Raw genomic sequence first — 18,060 nt, forward strand, 5'->3', positions numbered from 1 at the left:
TTATCTGCTTTTTCTATCTTTTTTCTACTTATTTATAGTGCCAGCCCTCCTCGAAACTTCCCCATATCAGTCAGGTGATTGTTGGTAAAATGATAAGGTTTTTAAGTTAAAAATATCTTAGGTGGAATTTTTTTTTCTAATTCCAAATGTATCATATATTTATTGTAGATAAATTAGGTAATAAAAAGAAGCAAAATTTAAAATGGAAAATCCATAATCCCATTGCCATTCGTTAACTATTGTTATTACCTTGGGGCAATTATTTTTGCAAAATATGTGACTGTAATATACATTTTGTTTTTTAACATTCTTTTTCACCAATATTACATGTTTTCTTATTCATCTACCTTATTATTTTTATGTCTCAAAGAAATTTCATTAATTGACTATATCATAATATATTTAACAAATTTCTATTATTAGTCATTTCATTAACAAATATTTGCTGAGCACCAACTTTTTATTCGATAGAATTATACAGTAAAATTTCATCAGCTAAATATTTACCACATCCTTAGTTATTTTCTTGGGCAAATTTCTAAAAAAGTGGAAATTGCTGATTCTAAAATTATGGTTAGTTTTTAAACATATTAAAAACTTGCAAATGTCACTCGAAGTAACAGATTATGAGAATGCACCAAATATTGGGTTCTACCTTTTTTGTTAATCTCTGTCAATTTAATGGGCAAAAATATGGATATCTTCTGTTATTTGCATTTCTGTTTTTACACTTGAAGTTTACCATTTTTTCCTAAGTTTGTCATCTATTTTTCTTCTTCCTGAAGCCTGTTTATCATTTCTTTCCATTTTATGTTGGGTTGTGCTCTTTTTCTTATTGCTTTCCAAGACCTCTTTACATATTAAGGATATAAACCATCTGTTGGTCAAATGTTACAAATATATTATCAGTTTGATGTTTGTCTTATATTATTTGAGATGAGTTTTAACACAGAGAAATCCTTTAATGTTTATGCAGATAAATGTAGAAAAATTTTCTTCGTTGCTTGTCTTTGTGGTCAAGTTAGAAAATACATCTCGAACCCAAGATTATATAATTAATTTACTTAACATAATCTTTTAAACTTATTTTAATTTTAATTTATTTTAAGTTCTTTTTTCAGTTGGCTAAAATATGAACAATTCTTATATATATAAGATAGATAATAAAAAAGAACACGTGGTCTCTATTTGGCAGGTTCAATAAGTTTTGGCCAAATCAACTGCATTAATGATATTATAATTCTTTTTAGCAGTGACTCCTCAGCAGGAGTATATAGTAGAGAAACTTGTAAACCTTCCTTTGCTTTGGGCCCTTTGTCTGAACTCCTTAGGTTTAGGATGGGCCTTTATATACCATTCAGTTTTCAAAGTGTCATAAGTAATTCTGATTGAAACAATTGTTCTATTTTTTTTTATATTTTTATACTTACATGATCTTATAAAAACCGATGAAAGTAAGTTAAGAACCCCTATGACTGATATATTTCTATCCATTTCCTTGCTACAGTTTTTGATTTATAGATATTAATGCAGCAGCAGTGTTTTCTGAAGAAGGGTTAAAATACATAAAGCATAGCCACCATGAATGAAGTGAACTGTCATGGATTTGTGCTAAACATGGGCATGTGATTTGGTGTCTTTCAGACAGAGTAGAAGCAAAATAAATATCTGTTGAATAAAGGAATACAATACATGTGCGCTTTAGGTCTGAATTTTCTTTAGGAACATTTTTTAAGACAGGCAAAGGATTTTGGTTTTATTATACTGAGGTAATATGAGCCGTGACCCTAAAGCATAACGGTGATATATCTTTTTCTTTAGGACTTACGAGACCGCCTGTGGGACATTTGTGATGCCCGGAAGGAAGAGGCAGAGCAAGAGCGTCTGGATATCATTAATGAGGCCTGGTTGCAGGACTCCACTGGAATAGCAATAAACCATTTCTTCTCACTGATGCAGGTAAGGGCACCACTGGTCACGATGACACAGACTCTTTCCTCCCAGCCACTTTCCTTACGTAACAACTCCTCTGGGAATGTGAGGGGTCTGTTCAGGAGTCGTGTTACTCATAGCACTCTGTCAAGCTCCAACTTGCCGAGGAACTTAGCTGAAATCAATCATTTTGGCCCCAGCCCAAACAAGCACCAGAACTGGGAGCATCTCAAGGAAACACTCACCAGCTCTGCTTCCAGGTAGCCTAAGAGCTGTGAAGGGGACCCCAGAGATGCTGTCCTTACTAGTTGTTACCTCATCGTCCTCTCACAGCAGACACCCAAAGTAGTCAGCCAAAGCCTAGGAAAGCATCCATGCCACATGGGCTAGATCAGACTCAGAAGGCATTTGATTCCAGAAAAAGGTTTATGTCTGGATTGGAAAAGCAAGACCATTCATCAGGACAACCTGATTAAGGTATATTTTGCAGACTGTTTAAATAGAAAATCGCACTGGACAAGAAGACAGATTTTCTGTTAACAGTGGGGAGGGAGTACAGACCAAGTCTGGATACTCAGCTCTGCTAAGAATAAGGGTAGAGAGTTTTTAAGAGCTGGGGTAGGGGGAAGAGCAAAGTAGTAGGCTATCTGTGTTTTCTAACTGACCTCGCCTAAAGGGAGAATAACCTTTCTCCTATCTTCACGACAGGAGGGAGTTTTACCACTTGGAGAGAATCACCCTCCCATGTGAGGCCCCTCCCCTCCCAGAGGAACTGACACATGAGGGCTCTCTCCTTTGTTGCTCCATTTCAAAGAGATGGTTCTCAGATCCCAGAGAAAGACAGTTCTGGGTTCTAAAACTAGCAAGCTTTTTAAAAGACTTACATCTCAAAGAGACAGAGAACAGATTTATAACGACAAGTTTTCTGAAGTAATACTCTAAGAACAAGGACGTCAGGAGCCTAGAGTTAGGAAGAAGCCCATGTGAAATTTAGTCAAGCTGAGGGGAATATAAAGTCTGTCTTGGTCAAGCTGTGTCTACATGAGTCTTTTTTCCTAAGAGAATAGCATTAAGAATAGACAATGGAAAGGGGGACATTTCTAGTCTTCAGCTGATTAGCTTACATGAGGAGCTACTGCAGGAGATGAGAATATTTATCTGATAATCACTAGAGCTAGCATATAGTAGGTGTTGAATAAATACTTGTTCCACAAATGACTATGAATGCTAGTACTTCCAGCATTCAAAGGGACAGACCCCTGGGACTGCGGCAGGTTGGACCACAGGAGGCCTGAAAAGTCAGCAGAAACCTGAGAGGCAGGAGCAGCCTCACCAGTTACTAACTCTGGGATCCAGATGGGAGCTACAAAGCATAAATTGTACTAACGATTAAAGTGAGACTCCCAAAGCAGCCAGAGCCAGTCTGGGTAGCATCCAGAATACCAGTTTGGGCAAGCAGAGACTGAATGTTGGAACAGGTGTGTCAAAAGCTTATAGCACAAGTAACTGAAATCCAATAATGCAGGTAAAGGGAATAGAGCTAATTTTTGTGAGTCATTCTCATTCGTCTGAGCAATACATGCTTCTTTTGGAAATGATATAACTCTTACATCTCAGCAATACCTAGATTTAAGGCTCTTACCCTGAGAAATTGAATCCACATCTAAAACCAACCAAGAGAAAGGAAGATAACAGTCTATAAGACAAGTTTTCTACAAGATAAATTTTAGAAAATGCGGTCCTAGGTGATTTCAAAAATTCCTTTCAAAACTAAGATTTTGGGACAAGAAAAATGATAAGAAAGAATTAATTACTAGTTATCATAAATGTGAGCTGAACGTTAATCGATTCTGCTTATATGAGAATATTGGATATAGAATGGCATCTTATTCATAGGTAGTTATATATGAATCAAATTATGCCCCTTAAAATAAATTAATCTTTTATATAAAATAATATAATAGGGCTAGCTTACCTTGAACACTGTCTCAAATACCAACTACATAAAATAGGATCTACTACATTTAATCATAATTAAAGAGTTCTCTAAGTTAAGGAGGAAACAAGTTCCTTATTTTAAAATTTATTTGCCAAATAATGGAACGCTATAATTCAATGACTAATATTAGTTTGGTGCAAAAGTAATTGTGGTTTTTGCGATTATTTTTAACCTTTTTAACTGCAATTACTTTTGCAGCAACCTAATAATTTTTTTATAACCTTGCAACACATTCCTTCAGTTCCCCAAAGTTATTTGTCAATATCCAATTTGTACAATTTGGGATTACATTTGCATGCTACTCATTTTAAGTGTGGTATTTATTGTGTAGGTTCCCCTGAGTAGAATTTACAAGACTCATTTTCTCTCTACTATTTTACCAAATCTAAGCATGACAAGTACAAACACTTACTGTCAAGCTGTGAAATTAGTCCATAGATGAATATGTTAAAACTCAATTTGGTTTCTCAGCCAAAGAAAGAGACAAATGTTTAGTTTTCCTCATCATTTCAAAGAGCTAGTTTGAAAAGTTACTGAAGTACATATTTATGTTTAAAATCCAAGTGGAGTATTTAAATATGTTCCATAATTTAAAACAGTATATGAATGGTAATTTTATTGTATACCACAGATTCAAATTAACCAAATGAATTTCTTCTTGTTTCATTTATTTAGCTAGACACGTTTAATAATGCCGAGAATGGTTTTTCAGGAGCAATTTGGCTTAGCTTTTCAGTATCAAAAACAGACTTACTGAAACTGTCCTTGTCTTTTGTTATCGACACAATACAAAGCAGACTTTTATTTGTTCCCAGCTGTGAATATGGCAGTAAAAGACTATTTCATGTTTTATGAAATAAATGGCAACATTAATTGCTTGCTAAATACAGGGATCGCTTCATAAGTACCCTTGGGTTAGGTTCAGCTGAGGGCTTTGAACAGTAGGTCAGTTTTGTTCTTTCTTAAGAAAGATGCTTTCTATAATTAACTAGCTATCATGGAATACATGCATATAAGAGCTTCAATCTTTAAGCCCTCGGGTACTGGTTTAAGTAACCCCACTAACTAAAGCAAAGTCTGGAGGTCGTGTTTACACAACCAAAGAGAAGCACAGATATGCCAACTGGTATAATACCTAATGGGAGAACAGGTTGAAAAACTCATGGTCTACATTCGTGTATTTGGCACTGTGCAGGGTCTCACTATGCATGCATTTCATCATTACTGCAAATGAAATGACCTGGCTGGCAGGGAGTCACTTGTGAATAACTCATGCTCACCTTGCCACCTACTCCTCTGTGTTTCTCCATTTCCCTCGAGGCCCCTACTGGCAAAGCCAGCAGAGGGGTTTTGCTGTGAGCATGGAGAAGTGATCTCCCTACCCTGCATATTGAGCACGAATGGAGACTGTAAAAAAGAGAACAATTCATTATCACTTTGCCTTTCTGTTTGTCATTTCTCCACAATTAGAGGACCAAAACCTGGTCTTATTTTGTATTTCAGTTTTTTTGTATTTGTATTTGGTATTTATATGTATAATATTTTTATATCTCTCAAATCAACATGTTACCTATGACAGAAGACACTCAAGTGTTTGTTACTATAGTAACTGATTGACTATAGGACCCAGGAAACATTCTTAATGTCAAACTAATGAATAATATACACTACTTCAGACACCATACAATCTTTTGTCAAAATATCAAGAGGCATAGAAATGCCATTTTCTTAAGTGGAATCATACTCAATAAGTATAGGGAACTCTGTCACTGGTTTCCTTTAATTTTTATGAAATTTTACATATACACTTGTAGCCAATTCTCTTTCTTAATGTCCAGAAAATAGATTTCCAGAAAACTGATTTAAAACCCAAATGTTTTAAAATAGTGCTCACAGAGCTTATATAGAAAATATGTACAGATCTGCTTGTTTTTTCTTGGGTATTAACATTCATATTTGCTATTAAAGGCAGAACTGAATCGTTTCCAAGATACAAAGAGATTCCTTCAAGACTATTACAAGGGAATGGAATGCAAAATCCCAGCAGTGGACAATAAGAGATCTACTCGTATCCCATTGGTCCTAATGGATAGTAAAGAGATTTTGGAAAGCCAGCTTAGGTAAGGCAGGCTATCATGTTGCACTGTAATTGGTTTGAACATAAAGCTTTGTGATTCTTAACTGAATACTACTAATAAAAACCATATGCCTATATCTGCAAATCCAAAATCCAGAAGCGCTCTAAAAACTGAAATTTTTTTTTTAACTTCAATTTAAGACTAATGAGATGCATTATTTATACCACTTGTAGTGAATATTTACTGTTACTCATTTTTGCTGCAGAGGTATAGTGTGTTTTGTTACAAAGCATTTCCAATAGACTCCGCTGGGGATGTAAGGGAATATATTGTACACATGAATTCTGAAACACTTTTGACCCCAAGAGTTTCTGGTAAGAGATTGTGAACCTCTACCACTTTATGAAAGATTCCAAGCTGTTTTGTGTGTGTGTGTGTGTGTGTGTGTGTGTGTGTGTGTGTGTCACATCATGTAAAAGAAAATGGAAGGGGTTATGAGGCTTCTTTCACAGTAAAGAGAAACAGTAAAGACTCAGTCATATGTGATCATGATTTTGTGAGACTGAAAAACTTATTAACAGTCTAACACCAGGTTCCAGCCAGCAAGAAAATTAACTTGGTGTTAAGGGTGGAACAAAAATTATATTTTCAGCCAAACACTCCTGTACAATATGAAAGTTTTGTAAATAATTGCTTTTATAGACCCAATGGGTGGGGGGCAAGGAGAAGCAAGATTCCAAACCCTGAAAAGCTATGAATAGGTAGAAAACTATCTGTAAGAAATGGGGGGTGGGAGTGGTGGTAATTCATGTGATGTGGTTCCCAACTATAACACATTAAAAAAGAGCAAAAAGTAAGAATATAAAGTAGTAAAAAATAAAATTCAAAATCCCTAAATTATATGAATTAATAAAAAATAATTTAATAAAATAGAATTAAGAATTAAAGTAACATTTTCTCATGACCGGTAAACAGATCATGAGAAAATAAACTTGATGAGAAGAGGAAAAACAGAAGTTATATTTTTAAAATAATATATAGTTCTTAAACATTAAGTTTCCAAGGAGATGAGCTATGTATTATAGATTGAAAGTAGTGGATGTGCTTTATTTTACAAGCTTGCTCAATCAATATGAGTAGCAAGAGTGAATATGTTTTGAAGTCAGATAGATCTGGTTTCAGTCCTGGGTCTGTTATTTACCAGCTATGTAAATAAGACAATTTAACTGTTTTGGAACTTTCTTAAGCCTTGGTTTTCTTATCTGTAAAGTAGGGTTGTTAAGAAGATCATGGAAAATGAAATCCTCAGAGCACGTAGTACCACATTTGGAATCAGAAAACCTGAGAGCTAGTCCCCAGTAATTCTCATTAAGTGGTGACTGTTATTAATATTGCACAATATGACAATAAACTATTCTTACTTACATGCCCTATTTTAATTGTAAGTGTTGTATGTTCTTGCTTTGTTTGTTTTACCCTCCCTGATTCCAGAAAGGATTTGAAATGACCTGAAAACAATAAGGTTATATAGTGATCTGAGGCCCATTTCTTCTCTCTCTTGACTTCCATCTATTCCCATCATGTCCCTAGCAGGCCCATGTGTAAGCAAGAAAACACAAGAAGGAAAGTTTGTACTCTCTTCTTGATACAAATACAAGAGAAATGTTTAACTCAGCAAGCCGCTGAAAGAGAACTTTGAAACGAAAAACAATGAAACATTCCAAAGGCAGTATAAACCATCAGAGCCACCAAAAGAGGCCAAGTTCCCATGTCTACAGTAGCAGCGCATTCTGTTCTTAGCACAAAATAACAAGTCAGGCATAACAGGGAAGCTATTAATGTTGGTTAGTAGAATGAAACAGGCAAAAGAACAGCCAGTTCTTATTTTCTGCAAAACAACTCTGCACCAATCTTAGTCTCAAATCACTGCTATGAGTATCCACTGGAACTCTCTCTCAGTCAATCAATGTATCAACCAACCCACCAATCAACCACAGTCTAACATATATAGGGAAACAAGCACAATGTATTTTCACATAGCTTGTCTATTTTATTCCTTCAAAGACCTAATAATAATAATAACTATTAATTAATAACTAATAATTAGTAATTACTAATAACTAGTAACAATAACAGTGATATTATTATCATCATATTTGTATAATTCCAGTAGGAACAGAGCCTCAGAAAGTCAAGTGACATGCCCCAGTTCATATGGCAGAGCTAGCTAGACCAGAGTACTTCCCAGTAAAGGAATTCTAAATTGAAATTCTTTTTCTATTAATAAATGATGGGCCACCACTACTGTCTTCCAAAGCAAAATGTTGGGAAATGCATTGTATACTATATTAAACATCTACAGATGATCACACAACCTTTGCCTTAGCTTATTAGACACATGTATTTCATGCGTCTCGGACTGAGATTTAACATTACTTGATTATTGAACTGTAAATTGCCCTTGTGGGTGGAGGTACACCGAGTAGTAGACGCTCAACACAGTGCCTTCTAGGCAAGGTACCGTGTCAGAATTCCAAGCACTCTAAGACCCAGAGAGCCCAGTTCAAGAAACCTCATCTGATGCTTCCAAACAAGGCCAGCTGATTGTTTGCTGGGGTTCACAGTCAGCTTTCTGAATCATCGCTCTGTTCCCCAGCAACTGGAGTCTCCCAAACCAAACGCTTGTTCCTATTATTGCTCCTGACTCTCCTCCACAAGTTTCAGCAAAAGTGTCCTTAGAGCTCCTCTCTCCCCATTTCTTGCCCAAGATGAAAGCTCTTCTCACTTTTTATTGCCGAAGTGGGTCCCTCCGTCTTGTGGATCTCTCCCACCTCTGTTAGCCTTTGAGATCCTGGGATCCTTAGGGGATAGAGTATTCCAGGGCAGCTCCGAAATTTCTACATGGAGCGGCAGTATGGTTGAGAGAAGGAAGAGGGAGAGTTTAATGCTGTGTTCTCACAGCACTTTACAACACAAAGAGACCGCCTTCATCATCCATACTCAAGACTGGGGAGGCTGCTCGACATCTTCCCCACCCACCACGAAAACGTTGTTGCCTCACTGGGATACCCCCTTGCAGACCTCACATCTGTCACATCCTGCTTTTTAACTGTCCACTGGAAGCCAATACCAGTCATCTTAAAGTAGTGACACACAGACCTATGTGGTTTGCTTTTTCATGACTGATTTACTCCTTGTCAGAAGTTTACGCCCTGGATAAATTTCAAAATTGTGTTTGCTTAGCATTGCCATTGTTTAATCCCCTTCCTCACAAGTACTGAGCATGCAACCCGAAAATTACGTTTTGTCATTGTTTGCTTCTAGTTTCCACTTGTTTTTAAGATGTTCTAGACCACAAAAATGTGAATAGAGTCTTTTATAGTCTTTTTGCCATTTAAAGAGTTCTTCCAAGAAAACTCTGAAAACTGAGATTAAAGCGAGACAACAAAATTCACAAAGTAACATGGTCATGAAAATAGACTTCTGTTAAATAAAATCTTTATATTTCCTGTTTTTTTCTGTTTGTTTCCAAAGAATTCCTCTAGTATCTCGATCATCTGTTTCTCCGGATGTAACTACATCCAAACCCAAACCAAAAACCTTACTGAAGGGCAAAATCGATCACTCGCTAGAAAAAATAGAGTTAAACTTGGAGGCAGATGAGAAGCTGATAATGGACACCTGGCAGCAAGCTTCCTTCGCAGTATCTCAGATGGTAAGCCATGCTTGTCGTTACATTTTCTTTCAGTAATACCCATTCATTAAGTACCAACGTTGGTGACATGCCATGGGTGAAAAATTTACACAATGTTCGCAAGCATTGTATAAATTTATGCCCCCATTTTTTTTTTTTTTTCTGAAAGAAATAGAAAGTGAAACAATTCAAACAGCAAACACATGAGATCAAGAAAGGCATGAACCAACTTTTAGGTTATTTTCTATGCTGGACCAGGCAAGGTTCCAAACAGGGGCCTAAGGGCCAATCAGGAAATATCATGGAGAGTGGGTCAAGTATAAGGCAAAGGGGGGAAGGGGGAAGCACCGTGGCCAAGTGGAAATCACACCCCTGTCTAAAGAGGTAAGTGCCTTACCCAATCCTTGTCATTTAAAATGAGCCCCAGGATGGCCAGATTTTCCAATTTTACAAGAAAAAACAGAAATTCTGATTTTTATGTGAAACCTACTGATTTTAACACGTTAGAAATAAAATCAAGTTTAAAAAAATTTACAGAGCCAAGCAGAGCATACATCTGCCCTATAGGCCTTTAGTTTAAAACCTCTGCTAGGCATTTTACATAAGTCACCTATGGGGTAATTATTAGTATCCTCTTTACAGTGGAAAACTAAAATCCAGAAAGGTTAAGAAACTTGCCCAAGGTCACTCAGCAGGTAAGTGTCAGAGATGGGACTTCAACCTGGGTCTCTAGGACTTCCAAGTTCCATGTCCTTTCCACCTTCCCTGGGAGGTAAAGAGATGACAGTCCCTGTATGCAAGGAGTCTGTACCACATCAATGGAGAAAGGAACAGCATACAAATAACTTTAGTCTAAGCAGAGGCTTCACCCCGTCCAGAGGCACACAGAGTTTACCTCGGATGACCACTGTTCCCACATTCTCCAGTTTCCATCTCCATTTTGTGTCAAGCCTTCTTCTAGTTTCTCTGAAATATTTCATTCAAACAGAAAGCAGAGTCAACTTTCCAAAAGATTTTGTGGAAGAGGCAGAAGAGGGGCTTGCATCACAATCTCGCAGTAAGCAATCAGCACTGTTGATTGGGCGTTTTCCAAGTCCCTTCCCGGCTGCTCTGCCTCCAGGGTTCTTTTCTCTGGCCTGGTCCCATAGCAGCCACAGTGCCTCCTTTCTGCACTCCCTCTCTCTCTCTCTCTTTTGTTCTCCTTACTTCTTTCTTTTCTCCGTCTCAAAAGTGAACATAAACTCCTCTCATTGTCTTGCTTCTTTTAAAAAGTATTTTAAGTGTGCGTTTTGACACACATAAGACAAAAATGCATGAAATATAATTGCATGGCTTAACGAGCCCACCCCAAACACATCCTCATGGAACCACCACACAGGGAGACATGAAAAGGTCTGCACCTGCCAAGTCCTTCTTATGCCCCTTCCCAGCCCTAACTGCCTCCATCCCCGTGAAAGGGACCTTCCATCTTGCCTGTTTAGTAATCATTTCCTTGATGTTCTTAACAGCTTTATTACCCAAATCTATACCTCTACACAGCATAGTTTAGCTTTGCTTGCTTTGAGCTTTAAATAATGGACTCATACCCTTTGTCTCTTTGGGCCTTCTTTTGCTCAGCAATATTTGTGAGATTCCTCCCATCCTCTTAAGTGTAGCTGTATTCTGTTCATTTTTGTTGCTGTGTAGTGTTCCATTATATAAATAGACCACAGTTTATTTAACCAGTCTGCTTCTGGTACACATTTGGGCTTCCAGTTTGGTGCCGTTATGAATATTGCTGCTGTGAGTATTCTTACACATGTCCATTGGTGCTCATATGCACCCATAACAGGTGTATATCTAGGAGTATGTGCTCTCTTCAATGTCAGTAGACAATACTGTACATAATACTTCAACTTTCACAGGTGACACTAAATCCTTTCCCCATTTCACTGCAGTATCAGTATCATCTTTGCCATGAGTTAGGTGATCACATATTATAAATTAGAGCAGCCGCATTGTCTATTTGTTTGTCTATCTTTGTACCCAGACCACACAACATCATACCATTTATTTGTTATCTGCATGAGCAAATGTTTCCACCTTGTCATCTGTCAAGAGCACCTTGGTTCTTCTAGGCTCTTAGCCTTTTCATATTAATTTCCAGATCAGCTTGTTAAGATTCATGAAAAAGTTGGCAGTAGATTTTTTTTTTCAGGTAATATTTACCGGATTATTGAAATTCAATTTCATTTCTAGCCTACTATGAAGCGTTGTGTTTTTTTAATGAATTGTATTATCAAATGTCTTTTTCTATATCTATTGAGATTATCATATGATTTTTCTACATTTTATGTTAATGTGAAATATATTGATCAATTTTCTAATGTTAAACTTTCATCACATTCCAGGAATAAGTCCAACATTGAAATGAAGCATCATCCTTCTTACCTATTGCTGGATTTGTTTTCCTAATATTTTGTTTAGAACTTTTGAATTTTTGTTCATGAGTGACAAAATTCAGTAATTTTTCTTTCTTATATTGTTCTTGTCAACTTTTAGCATCCAGGTAACAGTAGCCTCACAAATTAAGTTGGGATATAGCTTTGGGAGGTTTTGTGGAAGTTGGAATTTTTCTTGAAATGTTTGGTAGCATTTACTAAGAAGCCATCTAGGCCTATAGTTTTGTAAGAAGTCTATAGGAAGAGTTTTGACTCGCTCCACCCAAGGAGTCATTTTCTTTAATAGGTATAGCATACTTTCTATTTTCCATTTCTTCTTGGAAAAAAAAACTGGGTTGGTTTTGGTAAGTTTTGTTTTGCTAGGAACTTTTCCATTTCTAGATTTCTAAATGTATTGGCATGAAGCTCTTTAAAATATCCTCTAATGTTTGTGTTGATATAACACAGTATATTATCTACTTGATGTATCTGCGTGATGTCCCCTGTGCCAGTTTCAATGCTGAATCTTTGTGCTTTTCCCTTTCGTTGATCAGCTTACCCAGAACTTCATCAGTTACATCAGCCTTTTCAAATAACTAGCTTTCAACTTCATTGATTCATTTTACTTCATTTGTTTCTTCTTAATTTTATTTTTTTCTTCATTATTTTCTTTGGGGTTATTGTCCCATTCTTCCCTAGGGCTTTGAGATGGGTGATAGTTTGTTCATTTTCAGTCTTTCTTTTTTTCCTTCTGTGGCTTGTTTAAACTGTATCTCAAAAAAATTGATATGATGTTATTTTTGTTATCATTTTGTGCAAAACATTTCAAAAGTATATTTTTAATTTTCAAAATAGGATGCTGATTTCTAGCTTAATTACATTTCAATCAGAGGACACACTCATGTACATTTTTTGAAATTTGCTTTATGGTCAATTTTGGAAATGTTCTGTGTGTTCTTGATATATATATACACATATATATGTATATGCCATTGTGTCTATATATAATATATGTTATGTATGTATTACATATACACAATAATTGTTTTATATATAAGTATTTATACATTATTATTTTATTTATTATATATTATATTTTAAATATGCATAAATAATTATATATAATTGCTTAAATCTTATTTATCCTTTCAAAATTTGTTTTCTTCTTTGATTTATCAAGAGATGTATGATAAAATTACACTCTGAGAGTGGATTAATTTCTCTGTATAGTTTTTATCAAGTTTTGCTTTATGTATGTTTGAGGCCATGAAGTTGGGTATATACAATTTTAAATTGTTAAATCCTTCTGGTGAATTGAACCTTTTATTTTTATCAGGTAGTCTTCTTTATCGATAATGGATTTTTTTTGTAAATTGTAATTTGGGATATTGTTTACGTATCTTTTTCATCCTTTTTTTTTTTCAACCTTGCTGTATCTTTTCTTGCTTGCTTTTTCCCCTCTGTAAGTTTATAAGTGATGCATTCTATTACTATTCTCTTAGTGTCTACCCTAAGAATTATACATGAATTACTAACTCATCAAAGTCTAAATATTACTTAGTGATTCATGGTGTTATTTCTACAGTAACCAAGATGAAATAATTTTAAATATATAATCCAAATGAGAAAAGAAAGTAGGACAAAAAAAGATTCAGGACAAGCAATACAAATAAAAAGCACCCTGTAAGATGGTAGATTTATACCCCAACTATATCTACAACTATAATACATTAAACTAAAATGATCCAGATAAAGGAACATGATTAGTAAATAATTATAAGAATACAGAAATAATCTTCCATTATTGACCTGAGAGGAGAATTGACCTGAGAGGTAGTGCGATGATCCCCCATAGCCAGCAAAGTATCCTAAACACTTGACCTAGAGGCTCAGGACTCCATATCCCGCTGGTACCACCTCATCCAAGCTTCTCATCAATCGACTAGATATTGCCGCCTACATAGTCCATGGGAATTAACCACTTCAATGCCCCGGCTAATGCCATTTTTCTCTCCTACATTATACTCCTCCTTCCTTGTATTTGCTTAAACCCTGTACTTGCTTTAAGTCTTCAGAGCAGATTCCTACCTTCATTCCTAACCAGTGGGTTGCCTGTTTCCTGAAGCCCCAGGCTTCTGTGATCATATGCTCTTCCAATCCTTGTACCAGTTATTGTGTCTCCCACTCATTAGCTCTTATAATCTAGATTACTGTTTGTAATTTTTATTTTGTTTTTTTTCCTGAATACATAAGTAGATTTTAATACTTTTTATATATCCCACACCTAGCAAAATGTCTACATTTAACATACTACTAAGCCCTAAAGACAGTCTTGAGATGCTGCTGCTGCTATACTAATAACACAGATGATAATATCAATGATGATGGCGGTGACAGTCATGGTTACTGATAAGGCAACAACAGCTACCAAGCACCAGCAAGTGGGGAACCAGATCTAAGAATTCTACGAAAAAATATGAATTATTATTTTTACTGCCAGATCAGCTATATACACATAATTTATAAGTCTTCTGAGTCCCGTTAAAATCACCCAAGGGAAATGACATTTTAAAATATGATGTGTAGACATTTTACATGTCTAAAACATTATTGGAAAGGGAGTATCATACAACACAATGAGCCCTGGCTATCCCTCTTGATTAAGTAAGCTATGTGATTTTAAGAAAATCTGAATCTTCAATTCTTTATCTGTAACATGACAGACATTCCTTATGTTTCCTTTCTTGAATAGTTGAAAAGAGTTAATAAAATAATGTATAGGAAAGTGCTTTAGAAATTGTAAATAAAATAGATCATTATGTTAAGAGACTCATTCAAAATTGTACTATTTTCCTTGTGGACCTTCAAAAACTACACAGAAAACATAGGAGAAAGGGTTGTATAGTAATTAATGTTACTCATAATTATATTTGAATCCTGCTTGTATGTTTCTAATAGACTTTTATGACTTTGATGTCACATGACCTTAAGGAAATTTTGAGTTCCAAATGAGACAGGCATGATTCAGTACATTGTTGCAGGGAAAAGAATGCCAGCTAAGATGAGTGCAACTGAAATGAGAGCACTTTTAACACAAGCTTTCTCCTACACAGCAATTTACCAGGAGCTATCCATTTAGTATGCCATGCTAATTTTCAGCAAAACTTTCTTCTAATTAGCAGGTATGCAATGATTTCAAAGAAGCAAGACATAGCTAATGCCCACAGTGTCAAGACATTATTTCTAGTTTCTTCAGTCTTACAGGTTGCATTGCTAGATGTATTGTGAACTATGTCGACTTTTTTGAGAAAGACCCAAAGGTCTTCGAGGGAAGTGGACAGAAAAATGCAGATGGTGGTCATCGTCGTCGTCATCATCATCACCAACACAAGGGTGTTTACAAGGGAGAAAAATCCAATTTTAAAGGAAATTGCTAACTTACTGTGCTTTGCAAGAACAGATTCAAAATGAATTGCTTGCAATTTAGGGGGGACTGTTAACAAGTCTGCTTTCAGCTTTACCAAGAATTTGGAAGTACAGTATATGTCATGAAATACAGTTTTTATCTAAAGAGCATCTGATTGGGAAAAAAAACACCACCACAACACTGGCTTGCTCTCTGTAACCTTTCTGCATCCTTCCAAAGTGCTGCTGGTGCTGAAGAAGCAAATTCCATCAATTACTAAGCCTTTCCTGGGCATCCCCTGTAAGCACAGCGCAGTGCTAAAAGCTATGGAGGGTACCAAGAAGTGGGACTGGCTCAGCTCATGGGAGCCTTAAAGCCCATTTGAAGGGTGGGGCGAAACTTAACCCTCACAGAACAGTTGGGGACAGTTCTACGCCGAGCCATGGGGTATGAAGTGTAGCAGGAATTTGGAGAGGGCAAGAATTAGCAGGTCTATCTCACCCCCAAGACTGACCTTCTTTGAGGGTAGAGAGATTGTGCCTTAATCATCTTTCTGTTCAATTCCACCCAACTTCCTCTTTCTCCTCCCAGCCCCTGACCCAATTCTCCCCAGAAATGATGTCAGGTTTGGACACAGTAAGCACTTCAATAAATAAATAAATTCCCATGGACAACCATTTCCTCACCGGTTGCCTTATTGAGATTTTACAATTTTGAACCACATGTGGCTCCTGCCTCCAGGGTGTGTGCAGGGTTTTCTTTCTTCCTCTTAGAGTCTTTTCTCGCCTCTCATTTCTTAGGGTTACACCCACAAACTCCCTTCACTTCCTCTGGGACAGTTGGCCTTAACTCAAAAGGCCCAATCTTTCTAACCGTAGGCATGGCCCCAGCTGCGTAAGCCCCAAGACAAGGCTTTTCTGCTGCCTGAAGCACAGAGCCAGCCTCAGAGGAGAGATGGAAGGACTCCGGCAGCACCCTGGCCCTCCCCATTCATCAGCATTTATGGGGTGGCCACAGAACTAATCTCTCAAACCAGGATACTTGTGAGAATGAAAGGAGGGGGCTGCTGACATGGACAGAAGCTCGATAGAAGGCCCCCAAGAAAAGGAAGCTAAGAAGCAGCAGTGAGGTTGGCCTGTAGGAGAGGTCATCCTCATAAACACTGCACCTTCCTGGGATGGTGTCGAGTTAGAGTAGAATGGAAGCCCAGGGTTCAAGTGTCCACGAGCCCAATTAATACAGGGCATGGACTCCCAAAAATTGTGTGGAAAGCGTGAAAACTTCTTACCTGTTTTATGCATAAAGCACAGACATACATGAAACATATAGAAAGATGCAATCTCTTCTGCAGTATTAAAACTTCATGGATATAGAGGTATAATTGAACCCATTCTTAAAAATTATTTTAAAATATCAAAAACAAAAAACAAAACAAACAAACAAAAAAAACAAACTTCATGGAAAGGGATGTGATTGGGAGAAACTGTCTTAAAAACTCCATAGGGGGTCAATAATGAAAAAAAAAAAAAAAAAATGAGAAACACTGATACAGGAAAATACCCCAGATTGAAGGCCAAGAGATAATAGGAACTTGGAAGAACAGGAGCTGTTAAATCCATAGCGTCTGAGATTAAAAAGAAAGGAATTTTTGCATGACGATGACCCTGTCACAGTCTGGAGGTGGCCATGCAGAAACATAAGGAGGCAGTCATTGCAGGCACGGCGTGGGACAGTGAGCTGCGTACACACTGACGGCCAGGGGGAAGTCCCATCTTGGGACAGGGCCAGATTTCCATTGGAGTAAAACATTGAAGTGTGTGTTTTGTAAAGATTGAATACATTGCATGCTTGTTTGCAGCGGAATAGGGTTTCAATGGAATCACATGAGGACAAAATCCAAATGGTTATCATTTTGCACAAATGTTCCCTTACCTGAAATATTGCTCTTATACTACCAGGTGGCTGCTGAAATTCATCAGAGGCTCCTAGACGAAGAAAAAGAAAACCAACTATCAGAAACAAAAGAAAAATCTCCTCAGATGGGTGCAAATAAAAAAGCCAAAAAGGAACAACCCAAGAAAAAAAAGGAGGACAAAAAAGAAAAAGGTACTCATGGTTTAGCATCCAGAACCATGGATGCTTAAAACGCTCCTTGGTAGAAAACCAGCATTTAACCAAGCACACTGGCCTCTAAGCCACTAGAAGGCTGTTCATTGGGTTTAACTTCTAGAAACAGGCTTCTCTGAACTATGGTGTTTGTTGGCAAATCATATTGCATACCAGTCGCACCTAACTTGTTTGTCTGAATAGCCAAGTATATTCAGGGTAAAATTAACCTCAAAGACAGTTTTGAACATGTTAAAACAACTCCAAGGTGACAATATGTAATCTGAAAAGTGTGTGCAAAGGGATTGATACTTGCTACAGTAAACAAGAGAAGTTTAAAAGTTAATTATATATGCAGAGGGTGCCAAAAAAAGTATACACATTTTAAGAAAGGAAACTGTATTAACATTGTAATACTCAATATA

The 18,060-nt window shown here is 36.7% G+C and overlaps 1 protein-coding gene across 4 annotated transcripts in view; it reads left to right on the plus strand.

Moving 5' to 3' along the window:
* SPEF2 (sperm flagellar and cilia associated 2) overlaps positions 1-18,060 on the plus strand; it is a 162,010-nt gene that overhangs the window by 98,077 nt on the left and 45,873 nt on the right. For all 4 annotated transcript variants that reach the window (XM_088796483.1, XM_088796482.1, XM_088796480.1 and 1 more), the window contains 4 exons: positions 1,822-1,959; positions 5,900-6,051; positions 9,544-9,724; positions 17,488-17,635. In XM_088796483.1, coding sequence (XP_088652609.1) covers positions 1,822-1,959; positions 5,900-6,051; positions 9,544-9,724; positions 17,488-17,635 — 619 coding nt within the window. The remainder of the gene's footprint in view (positions 1-1,821; positions 1,960-5,899; positions 6,052-9,543; positions 9,725-17,487; positions 17,636-18,060) is intronic.

This window comes from Rhinolophus sinicus, chromosome 3 (genome assembly GCF_057876585.1).
Source record: "Rhinolophus sinicus isolate RSI-liver-muscle chromosome 3, RSI-T2T, whole genome shotgun sequence".
NCBI lineage: Eukaryota > Metazoa > Chordata > Mammalia > Chiroptera > Rhinolophidae > Rhinolophus > Rhinolophus sinicus.